This window comes from Protobothrops mucrosquamatus, unplaced genomic scaffold (assembly GCF_001527695.2).
Source record: "Protobothrops mucrosquamatus isolate PMUCROS unplaced genomic scaffold, P.Mucros_1.0 scaffold4653, whole genome shotgun sequence".
Taxonomy (NCBI): Eukaryota; Metazoa; Chordata; class Lepidosauria; order Squamata; family Viperidae; genus Protobothrops; species Protobothrops mucrosquamatus.
Genome location: NW_015390552.1, coordinates 10,487 through 32,380, shown reverse-complemented (window position 1 = coordinate 32,380; position 21,894 = coordinate 10,487). Strand labels below are relative to the sequence as shown.

The 21,894-nt window shown below is 48.2% G+C and overlaps 2 protein-coding genes and 1 long non-coding RNA gene across 3 annotated transcripts; 2 read left to right on the top strand and 1 right to left on the bottom strand.

Annotated features, from left to right (window-relative positions):
- The first annotated feature begins 2,300 nt into the window (after positions 1 to 2,300).
- Positions 2,301 to 10,149, top strand: ESRRA (estrogen related receptor alpha). Its single transcript, XM_015828557.1, has 6 exons — positions 2,301 to 2,634; positions 3,983 to 4,099; positions 6,225 to 6,350; positions 7,358 to 7,525; positions 9,029 to 9,298; positions 9,902 to 10,149. Exons 1-6 carry the CDS (start codon positions 2,301 to 2,303, stop codon positions 10,147 to 10,149), a joined length of 1,263 nt encoding a protein of 420 aa, XP_015684043.1.
- Positions 10,150 to 12,462: 2,313 nt separating this feature from the next.
- TRMT112 (tRNA methyltransferase subunit 11-2) lies at positions 12,463 to 15,784 on the bottom strand. The gene is made up of 4 exons (XM_015828556.1): positions 15,506 to 15,784; positions 14,122 to 14,223; positions 13,502 to 13,594; positions 12,463 to 12,697 (listed from the first exon to the last, which is right to left on the bottom strand). Exons 1-4 carry the CDS (start codon positions 15,584 to 15,586, stop codon positions 12,596 to 12,598), a joined length of 378 nt encoding a protein of 125 aa, XP_015684042.1. The 5' UTR covers positions 15,587 to 15,784; the 3' UTR covers positions 12,463 to 12,595.
- Positions 15,785 to 17,394: 1,610 nt separating this feature from the next.
- Positions 17,395 to 20,776, top strand: LOC107299190. Its single transcript, XR_001549172.2, has 3 exons — positions 17,395 to 17,409; positions 18,371 to 18,494; positions 20,149 to 20,776. It is a non-coding gene; the product is annotated as an uncharacterized LOC107299190 (long non-coding RNA).
- Positions 20,777 to 21,894: the final 1,118 nt, after the last annotated feature.

Genomic DNA, 21,894 nt, shown 5'->3' with positions numbered 1-21,894 from the left:
ACACAGACAAACCCCACATACGCTTCTTGCGTCAATTCCACTTTGGCCCTCCTGTCGGATAAGGCAACAGTTTGGCCCATGCGGAAGAGGACAAAGGTCCATCCGGCTGCATAAACCCAAAAAATGCAAAAAAAAAAAAAAGGTGAAATCGGTTTTACAGGTCGGGTGCACGGTTAAGAGTTCCGTAACCCATCCTCGCTGCCGCAAAGCCGACCGTTCCCCCCCCCCCCGCAGGAACAAAAGGGCTGGGAGCATTTACCTGCTCGAACACAAAACAAACCCTGGTTAGATACGGGAAGGGGTTCCCCAAATCTGTTTGGAGGTTTCCGGGACACCCCCTATTTCCAGCCCCTTCTCCTCCTTCCACCCCCCCCCCAGGGATTCTGAGGGAGCTTGGCTGAGAAAAGGGCCAGGTGGGGGCCAAACCAGAGTTAGACTCTTGCGACTGATCGTGGTCTGTCTAGACCACGGCTTGGGGAGAAGGACACTTCATAGCTACCGAAGTGGCGGTTTTTAACCATAGACTGGATAAATTGAATCCCTAAATTTCCAGGGAGGGGGGGGGGAGCGGATCCTTGGAAGTTGGGAGGAATAGAAGGGGGGGGCACCCAAGGTGACCGAGTCTGCTTCCAGTCCTGCCTCTCCCCCCCCCCCCTCCGTTCTCCACGCCATGCCTGATTGGATCTCCCTGGAGTGACCTTGAAACAGCTTCATTCTCCTGGCTGGGTGCCGGGATCTACAGATTGATCCAATAGCTGAAGAGGGGGGGGGTCATAGAAGTAAGCTGTAAGGTGCAGGGGGGGCTCATTCCAATTCACTCTCCCCCCCAAAAAAAAACCCTGCAGCTTTCTGCTTTCGTCCCGCCCCCTTTCCCCCCCCCTCTCTCCTGAACTGCGGAGACCGTTTGCGTCTTGAGATCTAGAAATTTAAAGTCACGGTTAATTTTGAGAGGGAGGACCGAGTCTTGCTGGCTTAAGTTTTTCGGGGAGGGGGCTGCAGGGTCGCTGGGCCCATCGCCTGTTTTTTTTGGGGGGGGGTGTTCAGCTCTCCAAAGTTACTCCTGGAACCTGAGTTCGAATCTTGAAATATGCCCCCCCCTTGCCAGCTCGAACAAGCCATGTAATTGGGGGAATTGAGGAATACGCGCAGTGCTCGACTTACGGCGATTCGTTTAGTGTCTGTTCAAAGTTACAACGGCACTGGAAAAAAGGCACTCATGACCCTTTTTCACACTTTAACGACCGTTGGAGCATCCCCAACGGTCATCTGACCAAAATTTGGACGCTTGGCCACTGACTCACAGTTATGACGGTCGCAGAGTCCCGGGGTCACGTGATCCCCTTTTGCGACCACTTCAATTTTGTACCCCAAATTTTAAAATGGAGGGAGAAAACATTTGCCTTCCACCCTCGGGGAGTCTTGAGTGATCCGAGATTCCTGCTCTACAGGGCTTACCTTTTGATTTAAAAGCTTTAGAGGGTTGGGTCACACAGCACAACTGAAGCCCAATTTCTAAACTGGGGTTTGTTTGTTTTTTTGCATTCACATAAGGAACTGGAGCGATGTAATCCAGTCGGCTGGTCCAGTTACTACACTGGCTTTTGGGGTTTCACACAAGAGAAGGAACTGGGGCGAGATACTCAGGTCGGCTGGCTTTTGCCTGAGACACGAACGAATGAATGAACCGAACTGAATTGGTTGTGTGAATGCAACTTGGTATTTAACCTGGATAAAGCAAACCCCGCTCCTTGCTAACAAGTGATGATGTTAGCTAGCTTGTTAAATGAAATGTCTGCAAGGAAACAACCGAGCTTAGAGAACACCAAGGACCCCACAGTTCTCCTCCTCCTCCTCCTCCTCCTTCTCTTCCTCACCACAAACCCCCTCCCTTCTAGCACTGATGATGTTACCTAGTTGGGTCATGAAACGTCTGCAAGGAAATAACCAAAGGCACCAAGGACCCCATAGTCATCGTCGTTGTCTTCCTCCTCCTCCTCCTCCTCCTCCTCCCCCCCCCCCCCCCCCCCCCCCCCCCCCCCNCCTCCTCCTCCTCCTCCTCCTCCTCCTCCTCCTCTCTGCAAACCCCATTCCCTTCTAGCACTGATGATATAATTTAGTTGGCCCATGAAACGTCTGCAAGAAAACCACCCAGCTCAGACAGCACCAAGGACCCCACATCTTAACCCTGGGCTACAAATCTCCTTTACCGGCTAAACAACCCCCCCCCCCGACTCCAACTCTTCTGACTGTACCCGGTTTTCTCTTTGCCCCCCCTTCCCTTCCTGCAGAGCTGTCCAGCCATGTCCTCCCGGGAACGCCGGACGGAATTCTTCATTAAAACCGAGCCGGCTTCCCCCGATAGCCTCGTGCAACACAGCCCCAGTGGGTCCTCCGACACCAGCACCAGCGGGGCCCCCGCCGAACTCGAGACCGCCAGCACCTTGCCCGTCGGGACGGGGGCCTCCCGCCGACGCCACGATGAGGACCCCGACGAAGCTCCCGGCCGGGGAAAGTATATGCTGAACACCATGCCCAAGCGGCTGTGTCTGGTGTGTGGGGACATCGCCTCGGGGTACCACTATGGGGTGGCCTCGTGCGAAGCCTGCAAAGCGTTCTTCAAGCGGACGATCCAAGGTCAGTGCTTCCTTTTTCTGGCTCTATGCCCGGGGCCTTCAAACTTGGCCACTTTTAAGACTTGTGGACTTCAACTCCCAGAATTCCTCAGCCTGCGCAGGAATTCTGGGAGTTGAAGTCCACAAGTCCTAAAAGTCGCCAAGTTTGAAGACCCTTGCTCTACGCCAGGGGTAGGCAAACCTGGGCTCTTTTATGGCGCGTGGACTTCAACTCCCAGAATTCCTGAGCCGGCCATGCTGAGGGGAAAGGGAGAGGTTTCCAAGCTGAGCTACAAACTCTTGTAAGTCGAGCACTAAGCTGTGTTTTTAAATTGTCTTATTAAATGCAACTTGCAACCTCAGCCGAAGTTGTTTTCCTGAATTTCTGCAGATACAGACGTCAGAAATAAATCAGAAACAAACAAAGGGGGGGGGGACTGAAATCTCTTAAAACCCCTTTGATTTGTGGAAACCCAAACAGGAAATCTGCTGTTATTATTGAAATATGCTCTCTCAAACCGAAGACATTAAATCGCTTTAGATTCGCACACCCCGGCTTTAAATCCAGGCTCTTCTCTAACTTTTACACCTGTCTGCATGATGACAAATAACTGGGAATCTTTTGAAATTCCCCAATTGTAAATCCGGTTCCCTCACGAGCCAGGAGGGGAATTCCAGGAGTTAAATGTCGGTTTATCCAACGGAAGACTTCCTTAAAAAAAAAAAAAGCCTTGAGGGACCCAGTTTCCTTAATGCTGTTCCCTACTGCTAGAGGGGAACATAAAATAGGGAACAATAAAAGCTACCTGAATTGGGAGTGTAAACCTTATTTGCCCCGTCCTGGGAGAGTTAAGATGCCTACAAGCGAGTTACAACTGCTTCATCCAGTTGTCGGCCTATTCAGTAATTAAATTTATGCTGCTTTTGAGCCTTTGAGTAAACTACAGGTAGTCCTTGACTTCACGGCCAGAATTGAGCCGGAAGTTTCGGTTACTAAGCAAGACAGTTGTTTGCCCCGTTTTACGGCCTTTCTTCGCACAGTTGTTAAGTGGATCATTGCGGTTCTTAAGCTAGTAACACGGTTGTTAAGTCAATCTGGCTTCCCCATTGCTCGCCAGACAGTCGCCAAAGGGGATCACGTGACCCCGGGAGACACTGCGACCGTCATAAATACGAGTCAATTTCCAAACGTCTGAATTTCGATCACCTGACCACGGGGAGGCTGCAACGAATGGTCGTAAGTGTGAAAAACGGGTCCTCCGTCGCTTTTTTCAGTGCCGTTGTAACTTTGAGCGGACGCTAAACGAACGGTTGTAAAGCGAGGAGCGTCTGCAATGGATGAATGTGCCTGCCTTTGCTCTGTCCTGCAGGAAGCATTGAGTACAGCTGCCCGGCCACCAACGAGTGTGAAATCACCAAACGTCGCCGGAAAGCCTGCCAGGCGTGTCGTTTCACCAAGTGCCTCCGCGTGGGCATGCTGAAGGAAGGTAGTTTGTTTTGGGGAAGGGGCTTCAGTCTCAACGAAGGGGTGACAAATGGATTGATTGTTGCTGAACTTCACTTCCCAGCTTCCTTAGAGTGGGGGATGCTGGGAGTTGTAGTTCTATTCAGTTCAGACCACCCGCTGCCCAGATGCGTTCTGGGAGGAAGATCTGAAAAGCCTGAGCAGCAGGTTGGACTGGAAGACCTTCAGGGTCCCTCCCAACTCTGCTATTCTGTTATTCAGCTATTCCTTCCTTCTTTCCTTCCTTCCTTCCTTCCTTCCTTCCTTCCTTCCTTCCTTCCTTCTTCCCTCCCTCGTCACTGGAGGTTTTCAAGAAGAGACTGGACAAAATGGCATAGGGTCTCCTGCTTGAGCAGGGGGTTGGAGTAGATGACCTCCAGGGTCCCTCCCAACTCTGCTATTCTGTTATTCAGCTATTCTTTTTTTCCTTCCTTCCTTCCTTCCTTCCTTCCTTCCCTCCTTCCCTCCCTCATCACTGGAGGTTTTCAACAAGAGACTGGACAAAATGGCATAGGGTCTCCTGCTTGAGCAGGGGGTTGGACTAGATGACCTCCAGGGTCCCTCCCAACTCTGCTATTCTGTTATTCAGCTATTCTTTTTTTCCTTCCTTCCTTCCTTCCTTCCTTCCTTCCTTCCTTCCTTCCTTCCTTCCTTCCTTCCTTCCTTCCTTCCTTCCTTCCTTCCTCGTCACTGGAGGTTTTCAAGAAGAGACTGGACAAAATGGCATAGAGGGAGAGCATTAAACCAGAAGAGTAAATCAGGTTTTAAACGTGGGGCAAGCCGTGTTTGAAAAAAGCTCGACTCTGTAAGCCAGCATCGTATCACGGTTCACAAGGGTGATGCGTTCTTCTTTTAAAAACGGCTTCCTGCTTAAATCGAGCGTTGGAAGCTGAACATTAAGTAAACCACTTTAGGCAAGTGTTATATATGAGCTGGGGCGTCTAATGGTTTTAAATTTACACAAGAGTAGTTTTTGACTGGGGATTAAAAGAAAAAAAAATCGACACTAAAAGCAATTAAGTGTGAGAACCAATATCAAGTGGTAGCTAAGTTGAATTAATTCTCCTTTGGGAAGCCAGGTCTGCTTTGTTAGAAATGGTGCAGAATTTCCCCCCCCCCCAACTTTGAGCAAAGAATTGGGATGCTTAATTTAATTTAAAAAAAAAAATCCCTTGGGTTGTCACTCTCTGACCTTTGACTTCAGCTGCACTGCTCACTGGATTTTGGTGCTTTTGATTTTATGACCGCAATTTTTATGCTTCCCCAAATTTTTATTCATTCTTTTCAAGGAACAAAGACATAACAACGTCACAAGATAAAGAGTCAAACCCCCCCCCCAATGGGTGGATTCCAGCAATTAATGAATAGTAATTAACAAAATAAAACTCTTATAAACTGCCCCCCCCCCGGGATCAATTTTCTTGGCCTCCTTTGAATTAGACCTCAGTTCCACTTGGAACCTTTTAAAAAAAAAGTTAACATTTTTAACTTTTAAACTTAAAAACGTTTAAACACTAGAATAAATCGCTACATAAAAGAAAAAAAGTAAGTTCCTTCCTTCCTTCCCTCCTTCCTTCCCTACCTCTCCTTCCCCTCTCTCCTTCCTTCTTTCTCCCTTCCTTCCTTCCATCCATCCATCCTTCCTTCCCTTTGCCTTCTCTCCTTCTTCTCCACAACCTTTCCAAACATGGCTTTCCACAGCAGCTGATGAAAAACCATCCTCATCCTCCACAGCTGCCATGGGTGGGGATGATGGGAGTTGTAATCCACCCACACCCGTTAGTCTCATTTTGCTGAAGAAGGGAAAATCTCGGCTGGCAAATTTTCCCAGGCGGCAGAGTTTTCAATTGTGCTTCGCCCCAGCTGGATGCTGAATTCTGAAGACAGTGCCTCTGAGCGTAACAAGAGTTGCCTTTTCCCCCCTCCATGCCACAGTTGAATCCCAGGTGCTGCGAAGGAAGGAAGGAAGGATTTAGGGAGGGTAAAAGATTTGAGGCTAAATTTGGATGGTTTGAGAAACGCACAAGTCTTTAGCAAGGGCTGAAACTACATGTTTTCTTCCCCGTTATAATTTTTCTTCCTTTCTTCCTTCCCCTGCCAATTTTTAGGGGTACGCCTCGATCGGGTACGTGGGGGTCGACAGAAATATAAGCGCCGGCCAGAGGTGGAGGGTGCCCCCTACCCCAGCACTTTTGTGACCCCACAGATCGCCACAGCTACCGCCAAGAAGTCAGGTAAGTAGCCTCGACTGATGGAGCACCTCCATAATTTCAGGGTGCAGAAACCTCAGCTTGGGATTCCACTTCTTTGCCTTGGATTGTCCCTTTCTTTTCTTTCTTTTAAAAGGAGGAAGGAAGGAAGGAAGGAAGGAGAGAGAAAGAAAGAAAGAAAGGAAAGGAAAGAAAGAAAGAAAAGGAAGGAAGGAAGGAAAGAGGAAAGAAAGAAAGAAAGAAAGAAAGGAGGGAGGGAGGGAAGGAAAGAAAGAAAGAAAAGAAAGAAAAGGAAGGAAGGAAGGAAAAGAAAGGAAGGAAGGAAAGAGAAATAAATAAAGAAAGAAAGAAAGAGAAAAGGAAGGAAGGAAGGAAAAGGAAGGAAGGAAGGAAAGAGGAAAGAAAGAAAGAAAAAGAAAGAAAGAAAAAACAAAAGGAAGGAAAAGGAAGGAAAGAAGGAAAGAGGAAAGAAAGAAAGAAAAAGAAAGAGAAAGAAAGAAAGAAAGAGGAAGGAAAGGAAGGAAAAGAAAGAAAAAAAAGAGAGAAGGAAGGAAAAGAAAGGGAAGGAAGGAAGGAAGGAAAGAAAAAATAAAATGAAGGAAGGAAAAGAAAAAAAGGAAGGCAAGAGGAAAGAAAGAAAAAGAGAAAGAAAGAAAGAAGAAAGAAAAAGAAAAAGAAAGAAAAAACTAAAGTGCATAAAAAATCACGAAATAACTTCTAGTTTTCTTTTACATCAACATTACTTTCATCTTTCTCTACCATCTGTTTTTCTAATCATCAAACCTATCTATCATAATTCCATTCCCCCCCCCCCTCTCTCTCACACACACACACCCATACACACACCCATACACACACCTATCCCAAAAAGAGACTTTGGCCTTTGTTCTCTTCCTTTATTTTTTTTCTTTCTCCTCCCTTCGCGATTCGTTTCAATCCATTTTCGTTTTTTCTTTCGGGCTGCGAAAAAAACAAAACCAAAAAAACCCCCACACCCAGCCCCCTTTTTCTTTCTCTCCCTTCCCGCCCAGCCCCGATGAACACGATGGTGTCGCATTTGTTGGTAGCCGAACCGGAAAAACTCTACGCCATGCCGGACCCGGCGCTTTCCGAGGGTCCCGTGAAAGCTGCAAGCACTTTGTGTGATCTGGCCGACCGGGAGATTGTGGTCATCATTGGCTGGGCCAAAAATATACCAGGTACGGCCTGACATTTCCCATCTGGCCCCCCCAAATTGCTTTCTCCTCAATGGTTTTCTGTTCTCCTAGAACAGCCGTCCCAGGGCCGTTGTTCTGAGGAGGACCCAACACAGGCGGTCCTCGCCTGATGACTTTTCGCTTAGCCACCCTGCAAACGGCGCCGAAAATAAAGCGACTTACGGCCAGTCCTCGCACGTACGACCGTCATAGCATCCCCACAGGGCCAAGGGTTCAAAAATTGGGCGCTTGGCAACCGGCCTGTATTTATGACGGCTTACAGCAGTGGTTCTCAACCTTTTTAATGCGACCCCAACCGGTCGTAAGTCAAGGACTAAACCGGTCGTAAGTCGAGGACTTTCCCTGCCCGGGAGCACCACGCACGCGTGGTTCCGCCCCCTGCGCCGGCCGAGGCGTAGCTGGCAAGCGGCAGAGACGGAGCAGGCCGACCACCAGCTGGCCCAGCCCAAGGGAGGTAAGGCACCCGCCGGAAAAGGAGAAAAAGTGGCGGACAGCCTTGCTTGGCGACCCCCGTGAAATGGTCGATCGACCCCAAATGGGGTCCTGACCCACAGGTTGAGAACCACTGGCTTGCAGGGTGACACGGTCGTCGTTTTTGCAACCACTTGCGTTGAGTTCGGACGAGGAAAGTCAATGGGGGAAGCCCGATTTGCTTAATGACCACCTGACTCGCTTAACGACGAGTGATTCGCTTAACACTCAGAGCAAAAAAAAAAAAAGCATAAGATAGGATGACTTCCTAACTGCGTCCTTTAGCCGTGGGGTTCTGCTCTCATTTGTGTTCATAAGTCCCTTGTGCCCGCATCTGATCCTTCCCAAAAGGCCATTAATGCAGTGAAAAGGAGTCCAAATCTTGGAAATGTGGCCTGAGCGGCCATATTTTCTAATTTCCTCATATTCTCTAATTATTCTATTCTTGGCCTCCGAAAGAGCCTTCCATTAAAAAAAAAGCTTTGTTTTCTTTTCTTCTGTTTTATTCCCTGGTAACTGAAAAATCAGGGGAAAATATATTATTTCAATATATCCTTAGAGGACCGCCTGTAGACCACTGGCACTTTCTGGGCAGGATCCTCAACTTACAACCGTTTGTTTAGTGACCCAAGTTACAATGGCGCTGGGAAAAAATTACTTAGGACTGCTTTCCCACACTTACGCCGCCAAGGCCACAGGATCAACATTCAGACACTTGGCAACGGACTCGTATTTGCGCCGGTCGCAGGGCTCCTGTGATGCCCTTCTGCGACCTTCTGACAGAGTCAGTGCGGAGGCCAGATTCATTTAACGACCGTGTGCCTGCACTGATTCATTTAACCGTGGCGGCAAAGGCTGTTAACTGGGCAAAACTCGCTTAGCAACCGTCTCACTCAGGATCAGAAATTTGGGCTCAATCGTGGTCGTAGGTTCGAGGACTGCCTGTAGTGACCGGGCAAACATCATCCCCTGCATTCACACAACCCCCATTCCTGGTTTGCTTCCTCTGGCTAGGATTCCCAGCCTTGTCCTTGGCCGATCAGATGTCTGTTCTGCAGAGCGTCTGGCTGGAGGTTTTGCTCCTCGGCGTCGCCTGGCGCTCCCTGCCTTGCGAGGACGAGATTGTGTTTGCGGAAGATTTCGCGCTAGACGAAGAGGCGGCCCGGACGGCGGGACTGCTGGAGCTGAGCAGCGTGGTCCTCCAGCTGGTGCGCAAATACCGGGCGCTGCGCCTGGAGCGGGAGGAATATGTGCTGCTGAAGGCGTTGGCCCTTGCCAACTCAGGTGAGGCTCAGCGAAAAGGCTTGGTCTTCTCGCGAAGGAATGAGGAGACGGTGAGTTCTAGTTCCACTTTAGGCACGGAAGCCCGCTGGGTTAATTTGGGCCAATCGCCAGGAGACGGAGAGTTCTAGTCCCGCCTTAGGTATGAAAGCCCACTGGGCTAACTTGGGCCAATCACCAGGAGACAGTGAGTTCTAGTCCCGCCTTAGGTATGAAAGCCCACTGGGCTAACTTGGGCCAATCACCAGGAGACAGTGAGTTCTAGTCCCGCCTTAGGTATGAAAGCCCACTGGGTTAACTTGGGCCAATCACCAAGAGACAGTGAGTTCTAGTCCCGCCTTAGGTATGAAAGCCCACTGGGTTAACTTGGGCCAATCACCGGGAGACAGGGAGTTCTAGTTCTGCCTTGGGCATGAAAACTGGCTGGATGACTTTGGCCAAACACCAGGAGACTGTGAGTTCTAGTTCTGCCTTAAACAGGGGGTTAAGCGAGTTGCGCCTGATTTTACGACCTTCTTTGCCACCCTTGTTAAGCAAAGCACACAGTGCTGAAATGAATCCGTGGAGGACTCCCTGTAATCCCGTTGCTTTCCCTTCTGCCCCCAGACTCCGTTCACATCGAGGACATGGCGGCCGTCCAACGCCTCCGGGACGTCCTTCACGAGGCGTTGCTGGAGTACGAAGCCTCGCGGCGCCCGGAGGAACCACGCCGGGCCGGCCGCCTTTTGCTAACCCTCCCGCTGCTGCGCCAAACCGCCACCCGGGTGCTTCACCACTTCTACAGCTTGAAACTGGAGGGCAAAATCCCCATGCATAAGCTGTTCCTGGAGATGTTGGAAGCCATGATGGACTGAAGGCAGGACAGGCTGAGAATTGGGGTCCAGGATTCAGGAGGGTGGGGGAGGCCCGGGCATCCAGGACGGGGTGGGGTGCCAAGCCCGCGATCGGGAGACCAGCAGACGCAGAGGCCCGGATGCGGATTTTGCCACCCTCTGAATCCCCGCCACGGCTATCGCGCTAAACTAACATGCATTTCACCATATGCAAACCATGCGGTCAGCGCCTCCCCCCCACCCCCCCCCCAAGCTTCGTGCACAGTGGAGAACGACACACCCACCGCAACGCAGATCGCCACGGCAATCCTCCCCAGATCGGATTTGACACCCGGGGCCGGTTGGTGGAGACAGGGACAAATGTTTTAGAAGCCATACTTTAATTTTAATTTATTGATTGGGACGTGGGGGGGGGGCGGCAGGGAAGGAGATTAGAGCAAGGCTTGTCCTCCTCGGCAGCAGGAAGGGGGGTGGACTTCATCTCCCAGAATTCCCCAGGCAGCGTGATTTAAGAGGGGTGGACTTCAGCTCCCAGAATCCCCCAGCTAGCATGCTTTGGCATGGGCAGACTTCACCTCCCAGAATTCCCCAGCCAGCACACTTCCAGCTGGGTGGACTTCAACTCCCAGAATTCATGTGGGCTGAGGAATCCTGGGAGTTGTAGTCCACTCCTCTTCTAGTTGCCAAGATTGAGGAAGAACGGATTAAATACTGTAGTACTAGCAGTCGCCTGGGTTTAAGTGTTGTGTACAAAGGACATAGGGCTCTTTAGCATATGGGGTGGGGGTGGGGGGCGGGAATTGGAGCTGTCCCACCCCAGAAGTGGCGAGAAAGCCTCATTTGGGTGGGTGGGGGCCCAAATGAGGCTTTCTATTTCGGGGAGGTCTCTTTTCCTGCTGCCTAGGTTTCCTTCCCAGGGTCTCTTTGTTCCCACGCTTGGGCTACGCCCCGATCCAAAGCACCTTAAGACATTGTGGGAAGCCACGGTTCCAGGAATTGGGGGTGCGGAGACTGGGGAGGGGAAAAGGGAGGGCACAGGACCCTCCCCTCCTTGTTTTGCCTCGGCGTGCCAGTCTCTGCGCAACCTCAGCGGAGGGACGCTCCTCCGCCGTTCTTTGCCCCCTTCTTGCCATCTGCCTCCTTCTCTCCTCCTTCCCCGAATTATCCCTTTGAAGCAATAACTTTAATAAAAAATAAAATAAACGGGATGTGGAGAGCTGGGGGTCTCCGAGGGGGGATTGCCTCGCTCGCTCGCTCGCACGCAACCTGCCTTTAAAAGCCAGGAAAGAGGTGGGCTGCGTTGAAGGAGCGAGCCCCCTCCCTCCGAGACAGAATAATATAATAATAAAAATAAAAAGGCCGGTCCTTTCGTTCTGCGTCCTTCGCCCGCGTCCCATACAGCAATAGTTCAAAAGGCAATTTTGCTTTTCTTTTCAGGTGTGACGCCCTGTCTCCCCTCGACCCAACAGGTGACTTGCCTCCTTCCCCAACCTCAACCCAAGACCCAACCTGTTGCCCAAAGCAATAAAAAACCACCTTATATTCCCTCTCAATTCCCTTCCTTCCCACTCAGATTCGGAAGGAACGTCCCCCCCCCTGTGGCTTGAACGGGAGAGCCGTGTACATAGCAATATATTTTACTGTATATTTGTCGCAGGAAAAATTTTACAGAAAGGAAAAAAAAAAAGATCTTAGCCCATCTTTGACACATCTGCCTCTTCCCTAAAGAGGCAGGTGTGACCTCCCTGGTGTGTGTGTGTGTGTGTGTGGAGGGGGAGGGTGGAATAAAGGAAGGTGGGGGAAAACAGACACGCTGGACTTTTTTTTTTTTTAAATTAAATTATATGTGTGTGTACATATTATAAATACTTTGATCTGTGTATAGGCGGTTATACATTCATAGAGAGCTCTATTATGGAAAGAATATTAAAAGAAGGCCGATGCAGCCTCTGCCGACATTTAACCTCTGTCTTTGTTTGGTGGCAGCGTCTTGCGCTGAACTCGAACCCTGGGCCGGCCAGAGAAGCAGGAGATGCAGCCAGATCATATTATGTTTATCATTTATTTATAAGCTTCATTCATCTCCAGGTCACGAGTCCAGGGCAGGGAACAGTCATTAAGAAAAACAGGTAAATCTCGACTTACAACCACATCTGAGCTCAAATTTTCCATCGGTAAGCAAGACAGTGAGTGGTTAAGTGAGTTTTGACCCATTTTACGACTTTGCTTGCCACAGTTGTTAAATGAAGAGCTACAGTTGTTAGCAACACTTTCAATTTCCAAACAGATCTCCTACACCCCAACCCTAGGATTCTCTTAATCAACGTCAAGCAGTCCGTTTCAAGCATTCAGATTTATTTACAGACACAAAACAAACAATAATGCAAAAAAACCGTGGCAGGGAGATAAACTGTTTCTCCTCCGTCCCTCTGGACTCGTTCTAGCGCCGTTTTGATAGTAGGGCAGCTCACGTCTCGTCTTCGCTCAGCAGCATATTCGGGATGCCCTTGGCAATGGGGAATTCCCGCCCAGTATCCGGACACTTCAAGACCCCTTCGATCACCTCCACCTAAAGAAGGTAAAAAGGGAATCAGGAGGGAAAGAAGGTCAGGAAAGAAGGAAAAGGGAGAGGAGAGGAGGAGAGAGAAAAATAAATGCAACTTAAAAAAGGAAAGGAGAATGAAAAACACAACTTTATAAAGGAAAGGAGAGGAAAGAAGAAAAGGAAAGGAAGAGGAGAAAAAAATAAACGCAACTTAAAGGAAAGAGCAAAGAAGGAAAGGAAAGGAGGAGAAAATGCAACTTAAAAAAGGAGAGGAGAGGAAAGAAAGGAAAGGAGGAAAGGAAAAGAAAGGAAAGGAGAAAGAAAAATGCAACTTAAAAAGGAGGAAAGAAGGAAAGGAAGACGAGAAAGAAAAATAAACGCAACTTAAAAAGAGGAGAGGAAAGAAGAAAAAAGGAAAGGAGGAAAGGAGAAAGAAAAACGCAACTTAAAAAGAAGAGGAAAGGAAAGGAAGAGAAAGAAAAATAAACGGAACTTAAAAAGAGAGGAAAAAGGAAAGGAAAGGAGAAAGAAAAACACAACTTAAAAAGAAGAGGAAAGGAAAGGAAGAGGAGAAAGAAAAATAAACGGAACTTAAAAAGAGGAGAGGAGAGGAAAGAAAGGAAAGGAAAGGAGGAAAGGAAAGGAGAAAGAAAAACGCAACTTAAAAAAGAGGAGAGGAAAGAGGAAAGGAGGGGGAGAAAGGAATAGAGGGGAGGAAGGGAGAGGAAGGAGAAGAACACAAAGCTGCTGTTTTGGGACAGACGGGATTCTCCTGACTTGGCTGGATGCATTCCACGAAGTAAGGGAAAACAAAATAAAGTTTCAAACCTCCATCAAGACATGATGCACTTTCCGAAGGAAATCTTCATTTTGCTCATAATCGGGGATGAGCTCCGACGGAAGGTCTGACCGGTGACCCAACTGTAAAGGGAAGAAGATCCGGTTATTATTTTTCACCAGCTCATCATCCGAGGCCGATATTTCCCTTCTCAACCACAGGCTGTGCTTTTCTCCTAGCAATAAGCTTCCAATTCGAACTTTTTAGTTCTTTTCAACCAGACATACCCTTCTGAGATTCTCCCTTTCTCCCATATTTGGGCCGACAGGGTGCACCAAACTCAAGATATATATATATATATATATATATATATATACACACACACACACATTCCCTGAGCAACTTGCAAGAAAGAAAGAAAAGAGGAGAAAGAAAAATAAACACAACTTAAAAAAGGAAAAGAGAGGAGAGGAAAGAAGGAAAGGAAGATAGAAGAAAGGAAGGAAAAGGAAGATAGAAGAAAGGAAAGGGGGAGGAAGGAATAGAGGGAAGGAAGATGCACATGTTTGAAAATGCAAAGGAGGGTTAATAACCACCAGCTGACTAGAAGAAGAAGGAAGAGCCTGGATCCCTGCTTTCACCATCTGCCCGACACCTGCCCAGGACTTACACTTTCTGCAGCGCCCACCAGAGCTGCCCATTCTATTTTGGGCACCATCCGTGCCGTGAACTCCGGGTTGAAGTCGATGTTGTTCACCTTCACCTCTGTAGCCTATGGGCAGGAAAGACCGAAAGGTTAAGTCTCAGGAAACCCTTAAAACAAGGATTACGGCGCAGTTAAGCAGGCTGAAATTCTTACTCCCCATCTTCCTAGGCAGAACGATCCACAGGCCTTCGCGGTTTGGGGCCGGGCTACCTTAGGAACCCTCTTCTCCCGTTTGTTTCTGCTTGTCCAGTTTGCTCAAGCAGGCCGGGCACGTTGTGGGTCCCATCAGCCGAGGCATGTTGTCAGCTGGTGGGCACCAGGAGAAGTGCCTCCTCTGCCACGGGCCCTACCCATTGGACTATTCTGCCTCCAGGTATCAGGAGGGCCACCACCTTCTCGGTTTTTTGTAAGGCTATGAAGATTATGGGTCCAGGCCTCGGACCCCAAGTGGGTTAAGGGTCTCATTTCCTGGCTGCATAGTAACAATTCTACTTGGGGCCATTATTTTTATTTCATTATAGATTTTGTTTATCCCAACTTTATTATTTGTATAAATAAAAATAACAGAAAAACAGTTGGGAGGAGGAACCTTAGAGATCATCTAGTCCAGCCCCCTGCTCAAGCAGGAGACCGATCTAATGGTTAAAGCACCAGGCTAGAAAGCAGGGGGCGGTGAGTTATGGTCCCACCATAGGCATGAAAGCCAGCAGGGTGACTTTGGACCAGTGACTCTTAGTCGGATCCACCTCACAGGGTTGTCGTGGGGAAGAGGAGGAGGAAGGAGCACTGTATACTGTATGTCCGCCACCTGGAGTAATTTCTAAAAATAATAAGAGACAGAATACAAATAAATACATAATTCAAGGGGGCAAACATACAGCATATAATGCTCTTTCCTCCTCTTCTTTTCCCCACAACGACAACCCTGTGAGGTGGGTTGGGCCAATTTATTTTGTACCACCTTAATTTTTTTTAAATGTTTTATGATGTAAATAAACCACCCAGATTGAACGGCTCAGAGGGGTCACTATAGAAATCAAATAAAATAAACAAACAGCCAGGTAGGGGATGATGGGATCACAAGCAGGACGATGCAGTTCCTTCAACCAAGGCTCCAATATCAGATTTAGGACTACCCAGCCCATCTTCTCTCTCTTTGCTACCACCTAAATCTAAGGAACCTAAAGGAGGGGGAGTTGGGGATGATGGGAGCTGTAATCTGGAGAATGCAAAACTGGGGGAGCTTGGCTGGGGGAATGGGGAGCTGGAGTGCAGCACTAAAGCGATGGGCTATGTAGTCCAGCCTGCTGTGAAGGGACGCGGGAAGGCTTTGCCAGCCTCGCTTTACCTTTATGAGAAGGGGAAACCCTCCTCCGGCTCGCACGCCCCGCACGTGAGAAGTGAGCATGTTGTGGGTCAGGAGTTTCATGTTTTCGGTCCGCCGAGCGAGCAGGGAAGGACACGTGCGCGCAGGGGGGGTCCCTTCCGGTCTGCTTCCGGTATGGGGTAAACAAAAGCCGCCGGTCTTTCCTCTCCACTTCCGGCGAGTTTGTGCAACGCTCGCTTGAGTCCTCCGGGAAACGCGACCCCTGCGCGATAACAGTTCCGGGCTCTGAGGGTTCCTGGTTGCAAAAACTTGTGTCGAATGAGCTTTGCCCCGTCTTACAACCTTTCTTGCCACAGTTGTTAAGCGAGTCGCTGCAATTGTTAAGCTAGTAACACGGTTGTTAAGTGAATCTGTCCTCCCCCCTGACTTGCCAGAAGGTCGCAAAAGGGGGTCAGGTGGTCCAGCCGCCTCCTCAGGGACAGGAAGTCGGCCGTGCCGAGAAGGTCGTTCTGAATAGAAGTGGAAGGACGGCCACAGAAACGGACAGGAAGTTGGCCACCCCGGGGAGCTCGGCGTGTAGGACAGTGGAGCACTACTGCGCATGTGTGACAGGAAGTCGGCAGGTAAGGTTTATTTCCTTGTATGGCTGCTATTCCTGCCTAAGGCTGCATTCTGAGGACTTTGCCCCTAAAATAAGGAAAATAGTCTTTCATATCTTGGGAAAGCCTGACTTTTTTGCCCTCTTTGGGGTAAGGTTTATTTCCTTGTGTGGCTGCTATTCCTGCCTTGTCCACTGGAGGGCACTGCTTTCTGTCCCATAGCATTAGCACTTAGGCCATCATAGGCCTAAATAATAATAAATAATAATAATAATAATAATAATAATAATAATAATAATAATAATAATAAATAGTAGTAGTAGTAGTAGTAGTAGTAGTAATAGTAATAATAGTAATAATAATGTCATTCTTTATTATTATTTATTATTATGCCCCCCAAATAACCAACATAGTCTTTCATATCTTGGGAAAGCCTGACTTTTTTGCCCTCTTTTGGGTAAGGAGGGACTAGGGCCTGACTTTTGACCCATTTTGGGGTTAGAAAAGAGTTAGGTCTACGTAAGGCCGCATTCTGAGGACTTTGTCCCCAAAATGGCCAACACAGTTTGTGATATGTTAGGAAAGCCTGACTTTTTTGCCCTCTTTGGGGTAAGGCTTATTTCCTTGTGGCTGCTATTCCTGCCTTGTCCACTGGAGGGCACTGCTGTCTGTCCCACAGCATTAGCACTTAGGCCATCATAGCCTTTTTAACTCGGTTTAAGTGTTTTGAAGCAGGTTTCCTTCTTCTGTGCCTGTTCTGCAGCCCTTGGGCCTCCCGTTGCTCTATTATGATTAATATTAAGGCTTTTAATAATGTAATAATAATAAGTCATTCTGATGACTTTGCCCCCTAAATAACCAACATAGTCTTTCATATCTTGGGAAAGCCTGACTTTTTTTGCCCTCTTTAGGGTAAGGTTTATTTCCTTGTGTGGCTGCTATTCCTGCCTTGTCCACTGGAGGGCATTGCTGTCTGTCCCACAGCATTAGCACTTAGGCCATCATAGGCCTTTTTAACTCGGTTTAAGTGTTTTGAACCAGGTTTCCTTCTTCTCTGCCTGTTCTGCAGCCCTTGGGCTTCCCGTTGCTCTATTGTGATTAATATTAAGAATTCTAATAATGTAATAATAATAATAATAAAGTCATATCTTCCACGCAGCTCCAGGAAAGCAAAAGCAAAGCAGATCTTGCAAAAATCACCCAATCTGCTTCGGCCATGTGACCAGGCACCAAAAAACCCAAAAAAAACCCCACTTCCGGCTTCTCCTCTCCAAGCCACATGGCTGCAGAGGCCTGTTTTTGGTCGCGGTTTTTCATGTCTTAACAGTAAGTACCCTTTCTGAATTAATTTGTTTTTCTGAACACTGGCTAAATAAACGTTCATACCTGGGGGAATTACCTGTATATAGCCATTCGTGTTAAAATTAAGAATTAAGTCCCACTTGAATAACTGCACCTGCTTTTAATTAAACAGCCAGTTGCATTTAAGTATGGAGACCTTGTTAAAGACTCACTGATAGACTCCGGGGCTCCCTTTTTTTCCAGGCACCCAGTGGAAAGGTTTTTTAAATCAAATAAAATGAAATAAACTCCTGCATTTGTTCCAATTTACTGTGCACTTGAATAACTGCACCTGCTTTTAATTAAACAGCCAGTTGCATTTAAATATAGAGACTTTGTTGAAAAGCCACTGAAGAACTCTGTGGCTCCCTTTGCTACCAGGCACCCAGTGGAAAGGTTTTTAATAAAATAAAATAAAATAAACTCCTAGGGTTTTCTTTGCATTTGTTCCAATTTACTGTGCACTTGAATAACTGCACCTGCTTTTAATTAAACAGACAGTTGCATTTAAATATGGAGACCTTGTTGAAGAGCCGCTGATGGATTCTGTGGCTCCCTTTTTTTTCCAGGCACCCAGTGGAAAGGTTTTTAATAAAATAAAATAAACTCCTAGGGTTTTCTTTGCATTTGTTCCAATTTACTGTGCACCCTGCTTTTAATTAAATAGTCAGTTGCATTTAAATATGGAGACCTTGTTGAAGAGCCACTGATGGACTCTGTGGCTCCCTTTTTTTTCCAGGCACCCAATGGAAAGTTTTTTTAAAAAAATAATAAAATAAAAAAATAAACCCCTAGGATTTTATTTTGCATTTGTTCCAATTTACTGTGCATTTGAATAACTGCCCCCTGCTTTTAATTAAACAGCAAATTGCATGTCTGCTGCATTTAAATATGGAGACCTTGTTGAAGAGCCACTGATAGACTCTGTGGCTCCCTTTTTTTCCAGGCATGTAGTTCGCCACCTCTGCTTCAGCTCCCACAGCCTCATCATGGCCAACATCCCCAATGGGGCCAGCATCATGGACGACGAGTTGACCTCTCGCCGAAGGTGAGAGCTGACCCTCACAGTGGTACTTTTTATCTTAACCAGCAGGAGGCGCCCTGTGACACCACTCTCAGGGTTGCTAGACTACAATTCCCAGCAGCCTTAGCTAGACAATATTGCAGGATGCTGGGAGGCATTCCCCCAAGTTGGCCTTCCTCAGTTTAAACCCAGGGGCCTTCAAACCTGGCCCTTTTATGACTTGTGGACTTCAACTACCAGAATTCCTCAGCCCCGGCTAGGGAATTCTGGGGGTTGAAGTCCACAGGTCTTAAGAGTTGTCAAGTTTGAGAAATGCTGCTTTAGAGCAGGGGTCTTCAAACATGGCCCTTTTATGACTTGTGGACTCAGCGTGCCTGGCTGAGGAATTCTGGGAATTGAAGTCCACAAATCATAAAAGGGCCAAGTTTGAAGACCCCTGGTTTAAACAGGAAAAGAGGAGAAGCCACACTGGAGGAGTGTTTATGGTGGCAGAGAGCCAGGATGTTGTGGCCAAGCCAGGCAGGGGTTTAGGATGGGAGGGTAGCCAGCTATAAATCGCAAGCAAGCTCTGGTGAACAGCAAGTGGCTTGGAAGAACAAACCCAGCGTGATGGGTGAAGGGTGGTAAGATGTTCCAGCACCCATTATTATGGCTTGGCTTGGCTAAGGTTGATGGGAATTATAGCCCAGCTGCTTCTGGATGGCTATTGGCCTCGCCGCCTCTTGGAATACAGAGTAGTTTAGCTTATCCAAATCCTGTTTTAAATCTTCTCTTCTCTTCTCCCTTCCCCCTTTCCCTTCCCTCCTCTCCCCTTCTTTTCCCTCCTCTCCTCACCTCTCCCCTTACCTCCTTTTCCCTTCTCTTCCCTATCTCCCCTCCCCTCCCCTCTTCCTCCCACTTCCCTTCCCTCTCTTATCTCCTCTCTCCTCCCCTTCTCCCGTCCTTTCCCATCTGTTTCCTCATAATCTGAGCTGACTTCCAAGAAGGTGAATACAAGACAGTTGACATATCTAGAGCAGTGTTTCTCAACCTTCATTACTTTTAAGACAGGCAGGTCAAACTTGCGACATCATGTGATGTCGTGCGACGTATCGTGACTTGTTCCCCATTGCCGGCAATGGGGTGGGCACGGTTTCAGCGTGACGCATCCGGCCCATGGGCCAGCAGTTTGACATGCCTGCTTTAAGAGGACTGAACTTCAATCCCCAGGATTCCCTGGCCAGGGAATTCTGGGGATTGAAGTCCACACATCTTAATGTGGCCGAGGTTGAGAAGCACTACTCTAAAAGTAGAACAACCCGGAACCATTAAGGGTACTCCTTCACGCACATGGGCCTACTCTGAATTGATGTGCTTGCATTTTAACATCTCCTTGGCCCTAGAGAGGACCCAGAGTCTGGAGCAGGGGTCTTCAAACTTGGCCCTTTTATGATTTCTGGACTTGAAGACCATTAGTCATAAAAGGGCCATGTTTGAAGGCCCCTGGTCTGGAGCAACGTTCTTCAATCTGGGCAACTTTAAGACGTGAGGGCCAATTCCCAGAATTCCCCAGCCAGCTTGAATTTGAAGTGCAGACATCTTAACGTTGCCAAGGTTGGAAAGTTGCTCCAGAGGGTTTTGAACTGCTGGGAACCAGGCTGGTTGAAAAGCACTCTGTTTATTTTCTTTTCCCTTTTCTCCCCTTGCTTCTCTCTGAACAGGCACAGAGGCATTATCTACGCCTACGAATTCTCCACAGACAAGCTGGTGGCAGAGAGCGTCCTTCCTATCTGCCGCTCCTCTTACAACAAAGTGGCCGGGCTACAGCTACAACATTGGCCTTGTGGTCCCCTATGACAACATCTAGGCAGGGTGGGAAGAAGGGAAATCCAGCTGAGCTGGACCCTGGAGAAGGAGAACCCCAAGGATGGCGTTCCTGCAGACCTCTTTGGAGGGCTCGGAAGCCACGGGTTGGCCAAGCAGGCAGCAGAATAAGGGGGGGGCACATGGGGGGTCTCCCCAAAGCTTTAATAACAGCATTGTGGGAACAAAGAAGAGATGGTGGCTAACAGGAACCATGATAGATAGGCAAGAATCAGGAGATGATAATAAAGGCTTTAGCCCAAGAATCAGGAGGTAGTAAGACAGGTTGTAGCCCACGTGTGCAGAGACCATTCTGGGGGAAGGGAGGGCTTCCGTTCCTTGCACCTAGCTGAAATAGTTCAGTGCTGCCTTTCTGAAACAGCCGCCGACGCTACCTGCAACATCTGGAGATCCTAAGAAGAAGATGAGACTTTGGGAGCGTTTTTCTTGTAAATAAAATATCTTTATTAAGCATTGGTCTCGGGATGAGGGGGTTGATGTGCTTGAAAATGGCTGTTTTATTGTCAGGGGTGCTGGTTTTCGAAATCCCACATTAGCATCCCAGTTGGAGAAAACCCTGCCACAGGTAAGTCAAGCACGTGTGTGTAAGTATCCTTTCTTCTCCAGCTCCACTGGCACTTTGCCTGATCGCACCAGGACTGCCGAAGCAGCACCCCTCCTCCTTAACCGTGCTGCCTGGGGCTGCTGGGAGTTGTAGTATATCTCTAACTTGGTGCAGCATGGGGATCTTTGCCTGATCCGTTCTCCATGCCAGTTTTTGCTGGCTTGGTCACAAGTCATCTTGTGGGGCCTCCCTGCTGGGTGGGCTAGGGCAGCTGCCAAACCAGCAGGGAGAGCACCACAGTTATTCCTCTCCTTGGCCGTTGCAGCATGGACTGAGGATGATGGGACTTGGTGGCCAGAGAGAAGTCGGACTGGCAAGGCCTCAGCACCCGAGAGTTTGCAGCCCTTGTGCAATCAGGAGAAAAGTGACTGGTATATATGGGCAAAAGGGTCTTTTCTGGGCAACTTTAAATGTATTCCTCACGCCGATTGGGCTAATCCAGCAGTTTCCCCAAAGGAATCTTTCCAGAACAGGAAGATGGTTTTGGTATTTTGGAGGTATCCTGATGCCCCCATCAAGACACTTCCTTTTCTACGAACTTCCTTCTTGAAAACTCTTGCTGTAGAGGCAAATTGTGACATGATGGAGGGTCCCTGGATTGCCCATATATATATATGGAGCTGCAGAAGAAAGATGCACACATGCAGCTGGATGTATATTGTGTATAGAGCCAGGGCAGTGTTTTGCAAACTTGTCAGATGTGGGGGACTTCAACTCCCAAGTAATTCTGGGAGTTGAAAACCATCCACCTTAAAAGTGGCCAAGTTTGAAAAAGACTGCTCTAAGGTTACCAGATCTGGGCTGCAAAAACATGCTAGGCCACTAGATGGTGCCAAATGTAATCTGCTGCCCTCTAGTGGCTATTTTTTCTTTTGCGGCCTAGAGCTGGTAACCTTAGTATGGTATACACCTTAATCTATGGTAATATGTAGATGTATAAACATATACCATATATTAGGGAATATGCCTATTACTGTAT

What these genes read in the sequence shown, in the direction of transcription:
- TRMT112 (XM_015828556.1), bottom strand. Translation starts at nt 15,586, where the DNA reads ATGAAACTCCTGACCCACAACATGCTCACTTCTCACGTGCGGGGCGTG. An exon ending in GGTTTCCCCTTCTCATAAAG is followed by an intron (nt 14,224 to 15,505) that starts GTAAAGCGAGGC and finishes TCCTGCCCATAG; the next exon opens with GCTACAGAGGTGAAGGTGAA. An exon ending in TGCATCATGTCTTGATGGAG is followed by an intron (nt 12,698 to 13,501) that starts GTTTGAAACTTT and finishes TACCTTCTTTAG; the next exon opens with GTGGAGGTGATCGAAGGGGT.
- ESRRA (XM_015828557.1), top strand. Translation starts at nt 2,301, where the DNA reads ATGTCCTCCCGGGAACGCCGGACGGAATTCTTCATTAAAACCGAGCCG. An exon ending in CTTCAAGCGGACGATCCAAG is followed by an intron (nt 2,635 to 3,982) that starts GTCAGTGCTTCC and finishes TCTGTCCTGCAG; the next exon opens with GAAGCATTGAGTACAGCTGC. An exon ending in GTTGGCCCTTGCCAACTCAG is followed by an intron (nt 9,299 to 9,901) that starts GTGAGGCTCAGC and finishes TTCTGCCCCCAG; the next exon opens with ACTCCGTTCACATCGAGGAC.